Source organism: Vicia villosa, linkage group LG5, assembly GCF_029867415.1.
Source record: "Vicia villosa cultivar HV-30 ecotype Madison, WI linkage group LG5, Vvil1.0, whole genome shotgun sequence".
NCBI lineage: Eukaryota > Viridiplantae > Streptophyta > Magnoliopsida > Fabales > Fabaceae > Vicia > Vicia villosa.
In genome coordinates this window covers 91,139,252-91,149,487 of record NC_081184.1, presented here as the reverse complement: position 1 = coordinate 91,149,487, position 10,236 = coordinate 91,139,252, and the positions used below count along the sequence as shown (strand labels likewise).

General features: G+C 34.8%; 1 protein-coding gene across 1 annotated transcript; it reads left to right on the top strand.

Annotated features, from left to right (window-relative positions):
* Positions 1–231: 231 nt before the first annotated feature.
* On the top strand, positions 232–1,375 carry LOC131606859 (zinc finger A20 and AN1 domain-containing stress-associated protein 3-like). The gene has a single exon (XM_058878962.1). It carries the CDS (start codon positions 451–453, stop codon positions 934–936), a length of 486 nt encoding a protein of 161 aa, XP_058734945.1. The 5' UTR covers positions 232–450; the 3' UTR covers positions 937–1,375.
* Positions 1,376–10,236: the final 8,861 nt, after the last annotated feature.

The following is a 10,236-nucleotide window of genomic DNA, read 5'->3' as shown; positions in this document are numbered from 1 at the left end:
TTCACGTAAATATGACTTATCTTTCATATTTAAAAAACATAATTGAATTTTTTTATATATAAATCATTAAGTATTTTCATAATATTAAAATTTTTCATTTAAAAAATATTAAGGTAAAAATGCTAATCAAACCCCGTGCAGCGCACGGGCCATATATCTAGTTAATATAATATTAGCGTAGTAGGTATATGTTTAGACTAGAACATTCTGGTATACAAAGAAAAAACTATTAAGAAACCGACGTTACCGTGTTTGTTAATTCTTTTCTGTGGAGGTGCTTTTCTTTCCCTTTTCTATTATTAACACATTCCAATCCCAATTTCTTTCCATTCCTTCTCTTTCTTCTCCTTTCCACTACGCTTCGATTTTCCTTTTTCTTCCTCTAAGGAAAGGGAAAATCATCAAAATCTTCAAACTCGAATCTATTCCGAACCTGCAGAATTCTTTTCAATGGCGGAAGAACATCGATGCCAAGCTCCACGTCTCTGCGCTAACAACTGCGGTTTCTTCGGGAGTCCCGCCATGCAGGATCTCTGTTCTAAATGTTACCGTGATTTGCAGCTCAAGGAACAGCGATCTTCGTCGGCGAAACTGGTTCTCAATCAAACCCTGATTTCTCCTCCTCAAGCGGTGGTTTCTCAGGAGGTTCTTGTTGTTCAGCCTTCTTCTCCGGAGGCGGTGGTTGAGTCTTTACCGGCGGCGGCGGTGGTGGAGACTGTTGTTGGAACATCGGTGCAGGCGAATCCGAACCGGTGCGGGAACTGTAGGCGGCGCGTGGGGCTGACGGGATTTAAGTGCAGGTGCGGATTGACGCTGTGTGGGTCCCACAGGTATCCGGAGCAACACGAGTGTGGGTTCGATTTTAAGGGGATGGGGAGAGAGCAGATCAAGAAGGCGAATCCGGTGGTGAAGGGAGAGAAATTGAACAAGATCTGAACGATGAAGGGTATTATTGTAATTTCGGGTTTGTTATCAAAAGGGTCAAGTATTTGGATTTGATTGTATGGGTCGGGTGATCCGTTTTCGGACGGGTTAATTGGGTGGGTGGGGGATTCGGGAATTGTTATTTCATTTCGATGTTGTTATTTCATGTTAATATTAGTTTAATAAAAGTTTGATTTTAGTTTCATAATTTTCTGTTGTTATTATTCTTTTATTTTGTTTTAGTTTCGATTCTTGGTTGTTTCTTTTAACAAATTTTGTCGGAAAAAAAAACAGGTTTTAAGAATCAAGATAAAAAGTTTGAGTTACATTCATACGATTTACATGGTCTTGAATGTGCACTGCGCTTCATAACTGAGTTTAGTCATGGACATCAAATTGGTTTGTGTTCTTGGTCTTTAATTCTTAATAAAAAAGAAACAAATTCAGAAAACTATTGAAGAGGTTGAGTTTTTTTTATTTTTTATAAATGCAATATGATTAAATTATACACATGCGGTGATATCCACCTACGAATTCTCAGGTTTTTTTATCAAGATTCTTTTACCAGAAATCTTCTGTTTTTTTTTTAATTTTTTATGAAACAATCCATTCTGATGTTTTAGTGTTTGTGAGCGTTTTTTTCTCTTATTTAAAAAATATATTTTAAATCTATCAAATAATAAAATAGAAATAAAAATATCAAATTTCTACCAAATAATTAATATTTTAAATTAAAAATTAAATATTTTAAATTAAATATTCTAAATTATTATAATTAAAGATTTTAAATTATCATGAAGAAGAGATTATTAAATATTTTAAATTAGCATCAAGAAGAGATTTTGGGTCGATAATGTTTCTATTACCCAGTTTGTTTCAATCTTTTGAAAGTTAGTTGAAAAAACAGATTGATGAAGTTGTATCCATATCAATTTTTTAAAATTGAATAAATTCAAAATTAGATTTTTTTTTTGACTAAAAAGATATTCATTCATTCAAATGGAAAAATACATCGATCATTACAAATTCAAGATCGCTAAAAACTGAAAAAGGTGAATCTGCAAACAATCTTGCAGCACCTAGGTTAATAGCATACAACGGCAACATGAAAGTGCCTACAAATATGACAAAATAAAAGTCACCAGAATATTCATACTTCTGGATCTGCAACATTGACGCCCAAGTCTTCCTCAGATCTGCAATGATTTGAAGTAAATGTGTCAACCTGAACCAACAAACACCGTACTAAGACGGGAAAACCAACGAACACCGTACTAAGACGGTAAAACCAACAAACACCGCACAAGACGATGAGAACTTAAAAACACCCAAAAGAATAAGCAAATATATATGGATAACCACTTATTTAAATAAAAAGAGAAATAAAAACGTGTTGAGGGGTGATTTCTAGCCAAAAATGACCAAAAACCACCCCTAAGATTTAAATCTAATTAAAATAGGTTTTTTCGGTCCATGATTCAAGCGGGTATCCATGAATTCCTTCCCAATATAACTCCAATAATTATGCATGTTTTTGTAAAGCCTAATCTAAACATGTCAAACACAACAACAAGTCAGAGTAACGAAGACGTGGTTTTCTCTTTTTTATTTTTGTAAGTTTGGTTGGTATTTGAATTTGTCACCGATTAGTATGTAAAAATAATATTTTTGATAAGATAATCTCAGAAAACCCATAAAATTTGGCTTGAGCTTTAACAATCCCAATGATAGCTCCTTTTGGGGGTCAATTTTAAATCAAAAAGCATTCCTCAATTATGTTTTTATATGAGTTGGTTCATCACGATGAAGTTTGTTGCAAGACTCTCCAAAACATATCACAATCTGAATCCTCAATTCACCTGGGTATGGCTAGACCCAACGTGTATAGAAGAACTAAGAAGAACGGATACTCGGAACATGGCCTCGATATAGAATTACAAATGTCGGTGTAAATGTCTAACATGGACACATACGCATCTTATTTTAGAGGTGTCAGTGCTAATGCATCAATCTTAATGAAACATAGCTTGCTTACATGAGTTTCTCTACTATCAAAGTTAGTGAGTATTTTTAGTATGGATCAAAATTTCCTTTCCACAAGTCATTCCGAATGCATGACTCAATGCTTGTTTGATTTAACTTTAAAAATATGAAATTTTTTTTATATTTTTTAAAATAGATTTTACAAAATCGTTTTTCAAAATATTAAAAGTTTTTTATGTTCTTTTTTTTCTTCTAAATTGAAACAGTACTTTTGACATCCTATAACATAAACAACTATTATTGAAGATCAAAACATAGTAAAAATCGCAATTTTAAAAAAAATGGTATTTCAAAAATGATTTTTATGAAAATTTATTTAAAATAGCTTCAAAATTATGTGATTTTTTGAAATTTTGATATCCAATTTTTTTTTTAATAAAAAGATGAAATACCTAAAATAACATTTTAAGAATAACTATTTAAACCAAATTTTTATTTGAAACTTTTAGAAAGAGTTTTTTTGTAAATTTTTTTTACACAATTATGCCACTATAAAAATTATTTTTTAAAAAACCTAAAACAAACGGGTCCTCGTACTATTCAACTCCCAAAAATCTATGACTTGCTGATCGCTCAAACACCAAGAGGTTTTGACCTAAACAAACAAAATATGATGACCATCAACCTTGAAACCAAAAACAACAAGTACATACACCATAAATATAAGGATTTAAAAAGGGGTTCTAGCACCTACAATATTTCAACATCATCTAAGTGGAAAGCCCTTCTCAAGGGCATTCAAACGGTGACCTTGTTTTCTCTAGGAAAAATTCCTTTACAGTTAAAAACAATATAGTTGCATGCAGTCAATGCATTTCTAGTGGATTTTGAAGGATATGTTTGCCATTATATCTTTTAATTGCTTCTCCCTCCAAATCATTTTTTACTTTATTGCACTTGAATGTAGGATCCTGCAGTCATATTGATTGCGGTGAATCCAAATCTGAAAAAAACATTAAAGGTTTTCAATTTCACCATTTTTCTAATTTTGTGTGTAAATCATCGGAAATTAGATTGCTTCACTGATGATGGACAGAGGTGTACATGAGTCAGTTTGAGTTGAAATTATCTAGAATTAAGGCTTCGTCCATATAGAGTACATTGATTTTCATGAGGTAAAATAATGCATCCGACATTATTGATCGGTTTGGATAAAATCACATATTTGTGCGGTGGATTGGTTTGGTAGCGGGTTATCTATTTTTTCTCTTTTTTTCCTTATATAATTATAAATTATGTATCATTTTCTTTTCCAAATTAAAAATACTTGCAAAAACTAAAGTTACATTACGGTAATACCTATAATTGCATAAAATACTTGCGACTTACATGAGTTAGCATTAAAATAATCAAAGTACGGCATACTAAATAAGTAAAAGTCATGACTCAAAAACTAAAAAATATTCAAGATACTTGTTAGCCAAAAGATTTCACTATGGTAACTCGACTAAAGGAAGTTGGTCGAAACTTATGCACAAGTGTAACACAAGGTTTCATACTTTTCAACCAGAGACAAGTTTAAAGCGAATTATTCAATCCCACTGTTCTGGACAATAGCTTTGATGCTTCTTCTGCTGGACCTTCTGCTCTGATAGACACCATGAAGGCTCTTCAACAGAATCAAGTTGATCTAGCTTCTCGTCTGGACAAGCATGAGGATACTCACAATGAGTTCAGATCGTTTATGAAGACGCACACAGAAAGCACTGCTGAGATTCAAAACCTTCTGGCTAAGATAGCTTCTAAGCTAGGCTAGTCGTAGTGTGTCTTGGTCTTAGATGTTTTCTTGTTTCTTGCATCTGTTTCTTGTATCTGCTTCTATCCCTATTGTACTTCTGATATTTTGTTAATCAATGAAATATTATCTTCTTCACTTTATGTGTCGTTCATCATCAGAATCTTTTAATGCTTTTTGATGTTATGACAAAAAGGGGGAGAAACATGATAATTGATTTGATTTATTATATCAGTTGCTGGGATTAAGTCTCAATATTCCTAACATTATTTGCAAGCTCTATGTCTTTGAGATTTTTTGCAGGATTAAAGATATTCTGAAAAAGCTCAACATAAGAAGCAAATACATGGGGAAAAGCAATTCTATAAAGAAGCATGTTCTTGGAAAATTGAAGCAAGCTTAGTGCTGTGAAGCTTCAAGATCAGAAGCAAGAAGAATGTTCTGATATTCTCGTGGCAGAATATGCTCTAATACATTTTTCTTCTCTCATATGCTCTGATACATGCTACTTATTAAGAATCTATCAAGAATGCTCTGATACATGCTATTCATTAAGAATACTCTGATACATTCTTGATTCTGATATTTTTGGTCTAGTATGTTCTAAAACATTTCAGGATGAAAAGATGCTCTGATGATGCTCTGATACATTCAAGAATATTCTGATTCAATCAAGCATGCTATGACAACAAAGAAGAAATTCAAAGCTCTGAAGCTGTCCTATGGAAGCAAGAAGCAGAAGCTCTGAATATTCTGAAGTTCTAGGCGAAGTGAAAGTATTTGCTGAAATGAAAAATACTCAGGGAAGTCTTTTATTTATAAATTCTTCTAGTATTTATTTCAGGGGGAGATTGTTAATCTCAGGGAGAGACATATTCACACACTCTGATTATATGCTTTATGCTATATCTGTGTAATTGTCTTTTGTCATTTGATATTCTGATTGCAAATTCATATCAATTATATATGTTTTTGTCATCATCAAACAGGGGGAGATTGTTAGAACAAGATTTGTTCTGATCAATATTCTTGTTTTGATGATAACAATGTATATGAATTTTGTATAAGACAATGTGGTACTCTAATCCTATGAATTTTCCATTTCAGGAAATATATAAGGAGTATGCACAATTCAACGCTCAGAAGCACTGACTCAGAAGGTTCAGGATTGCAACATCAGAACATGCTCTCGCAAGACATCAGAAGATGGTCAAGCACAATCAGAACATGGTCTATGAAGCATCAGAAGAGCATGAGATCAGAAGCAGAAGCACTGAAGTCCTTATGGTATCACGCTAAAGCACTTCAAAGTCAGAAGACAAGAAGATGCTCTGCACCAAGTTGTAACTCTGATTCTGATTATTCAAGCGTTGTATTCACAAATCTGAGATCAGAAGTTGGTACTAGATGACAGGCTACTCTGACTGAAAAAAGGAACGTTAGAAGCTACAAAAGGCAAAGTCAGTAAAAGCAGAGAAAAGCATGGCTCGAGGTAGTTGACAAAACAGTGAAAACTGTTAGAACAAGAATTGTTCTGATCAATAATCTTAGTTTTGATGATAACAATGTATATGAATTTTGCTCAAGATAATGTGGTACTTTAATCCTATGCAATTTCCTTTTCAGGAAATATATAAAGAGTATGCACAAATCAGCGCTAAGAAGCTTTGACTCAGAAGGTTCAGTATGCAACTTCAGCACATGGTCTGGCAAGACATCAGAAGATGGTCAAGCAAAATCAGAACATGGTCTATTAGAAGCATCAGAAGAACTTGAGTTCAGAAGCACTGAAGTCATGGAATCACGCTCAGAAGCATATCAAGATCAGAAGATCAGAAGATGCTCTGCACCAAGCTGTTTGTACTCTGATGATATTCAACGTAGTATTTACAAAGAACAAATCAGAATCAAGTACTAGATGGCAAGCTACGCTGACTGACAAAAGGAACGTTAGAAGCTATTAACTGCAACGTCAGTAGTCACAGCAAACACAAGGCTCGAGGTAGTTGACAAAAGAGTGAAACATTAAATGCAATGATGTACGGAATACGCAAAGCATTAAATGCTCCCAACGGTCATCTTCTCAAAACGCCTATAAATATGAAGTTCTGATGAGAAGCAAGGTTACTAATTCTTGACGATTTCTGTGAATATTAACTTGCTGAAACGCTGTTCAAATCAAAGCTCAGAAACTTCATCTTCATCAAAGCTCACTACATTGCTGTTGTAATATATTAGTGAGATTAAGCTTAAACATTAAGAGAAATATCACTGTCGTGATTATAGCTTTTCAGAAGCAATTGTAATACTCTTATTTGATTACATTAATTTGTAAGTAACTAGAGTGATCAAGTGTTGATCAGGATACTCTAGAAAGTCTTAGCTTGTGTCTAAGCAGTTGTAATTAGAGTGATCACGTGGTGGTCAGGATACTCTAAGAAAGTCTTAGCTTATGTCTAAGCATTTGTTCCTAGAGTGATCAGATTGTGATCAGGATACTCTAGAAGACTTAGTCGTGGGCTAAGTGGAAAACCATTGTAATCTGTTGCGATTAGTGGATTAAATCCTCAGGTGAGGTAAATCACTCCGTGGGGGTGGACTGGAGTAGTTTAGTTAACAATGAACCAGGATAAAAATAACTGTGCAAATTGTTTTTATCGTTCAAGTTTTTAGACTACACTTATTCAAACCCCCCCTTTCTAAGTGTTTTTCTATCCTTCAATTGGTATCAGAGCATCGGTTCTAAGGTGCAAGCACTTAACCGTGTTTAGAAAAGATTCAGGAAGAGAAAAATGCTTCAGTAAAAGATGGCTGGTGAAATTCCAACAAATACATCTGCATCTACATCTGGCTCTGCTGAGCAATACAATGGTAACAATGGCTATAGTAGACCACCAGTATTTGATGGTGAAAACTTTGAATACTGGAAAGATAAACTGGAAAGTTACTTTCTTGGTCTAGATGGTGAATTATGGGATCTTCTAATGGATGGTTACAAACATCCAGTGAAAGCCAGTGGTGTAAGGCTTACAAGGCAAGAAATGGATGATGATCAGAAGAAGCTTTTCAAGAATCATCATAAATGTAGGACTATTTTGCTGAATGCTATCTCTCATGCTGAGTATGAGAAGATATCTAACAGGGAAACTGCCCATGATATATATGAGTCATTGAAAATGACCCATGAGGGAAATGCTCAAGTCAAGGAGACTAAAGCTCTTGCTCTAATCCAGAAATATGAAGCTTTCAAGATGGAGGATGATGAAAACATTGAGAAGATGTTCTCAAGATTTCAAACGCTAACTGCTGGATTAAGAGTTCTGGATAAAGGCTACACCAAGGCTGATCATGTAAAGAAGATTATCAGAAGCTTACCCAGAAGATGGGGTCCAATGGTAACAGCATTCAAGATTGCAAAGAATCTGAATGAAGTCTCTTTGGAAGAGCTTATCAGTGCCTTGAGAAGCCATGAAATAGAGCTGGATGCAAACGAGCCTCAGAAGAAAGGTAAGTCTATTGCATTAAAATCTAATGTTAAAAAATTCACTAACGCTTTTCAGGCTAGAGAAGAAGATCCTGAAGAATCAGAATCAGACTCTGAAGAAGAGCAAACCAACTTCGCGTTGATGGCTACAGAAGATGATGGATCAGAATCTACATCAGAATCATATTCTGAAGAGGTATTTTCTGAACTATCTAGAGAAGAGTTAGTTTCCAGTTTAACAGAACTTCTGGAACTCAAGGCTCATCTTAGTATCAAATACAAAAAGCTGAAAAAGCAGTTTGAATTTGAAACTAAGAAGCTGGAATTGGAAAATTCTGAACTGAAGGAAAAAGTTTTAAATCTATCCAAAGATAGTGGATCTCCCTCTGAAACAGAAAAATCCATTCCTAGCATGAATCATATTCTGAATGAATATGACTCGAGCTTCAGAAAGTTCTTATCTAGAAGTATTGGCAGAAGTCATCTTGCTTCTATGATATATGGTGTTTCTGGAAACAGAAGGTTTGGTTTTGGCTATGAGGGTGATACCTCACATAAATTTGAACCTGTTGATGATCTGAAGATCACATACAAGCTATTGTATGATCAGTTCAAATATGGCCATGCTCATGATATTAGGCTCACTTCACATGCACAGAAGTTTAACACTGTTCACACCAAGAAGCATGTGACACATCCTAAGAAATATCATGCTGACAAACCTAAAGAATATCATGTTGTTCCTCCTGTTAAATATTTTGCTAAACCCAAGTTCAATCAGAACTTGAGGAGAACTAACAAGAAAGGACCCAAGAAATTGTGGGTACCTAAGGAGAAGATAATTTCTGTTGCAGATATCCTTGGCGGCAAAGAGGACAAAAAGCAAAATGTCATGGTACCTGGACTCTGGGTGCTCGCGACACATGATGGGAAGAAGGTCTACATTCCAAGACCTGGTGCTTAAACCAGGTGGAGAAGTCAAGTTTGGAGGAGATCAGAAGGGCAAAATTATTGGCTCAGGAACTATAAAGTCTGGTAACTCTCCTTCTATTTCTAATGTTCTTCTAGTAGATGGATTAGCTCATAACTTATTGTCCATAAGTCAATTAAGTGACAATGGTTATGACATAATCTTTAATCAAAAGTCTTGCAAGGCTGTAAGTCAGAAGGATGGCTCAATCCTATTTACAGGAAAGAGAAAGAACAACATTTATAAGATTGATCTTTCTGATCTTGAGAAGCAGAAGGTGACTTGTCTTATGTCTGTTTCTGAGGAGCAATGGGTCTGGCACAGAAGATTAGGACATGCTAGTTTGAGAAAGATTTCTCAGATTAACAAACTAAATTTGGTCAGAGGACTCCCAAATCTGAAATACAAATCAGATGCTCTTTGTGAAGCATGTCAGAAGGGCAAGTTCTCCAGACCTGCATTCAAGTCTAAGAATGTTGTTTCTTCCTCAAGGCCGTTAGAACTCTTGCACATTGATCTGTTTGGCCCAGTCAAAACAGCATTTGTCAGAGGGAAGAAATATGGATTAGTCATCGTAGATGATTATAGCCGTTGGACATGGGTAAAGTTCTTGAAACACAAGGATGAGTCTCATTCAGTGTTCTTTGACTTCTGCACTCAGATCCAATCTGAGAAAGAGTGCAAAATCATAAAGGTCAGAAGTGATCATGGTGGCAAATTTGAGAACAGATTTTTTGAGGAGTTCTTAAAAGAAAATGGTATTGCCCATGATTTCTCTTGTCCTAGAACTCCACAGCAAAATGGAGTTGTAGAGCGAAAGAATAGGACTCTACAAGAAATGGCCAGAACCATGATCAATGAAACCAATATGGCTAAGCATTTCTGGGCAGAAGCAATAAACACTGCGTGTTATATTCAGAATAGAATCTCTATAAGACCTATTCTAAATAAGACTCCTTATGAATTGTGGAAGAACAGAAAGCCCAACATTTCATATTTCCATCCTTTTGGATGTGTATGTTTTATTCTGAATACTAAAGATCATCTTGGTAAGTTTGATTCTAAAGCACAAAAGTGTTT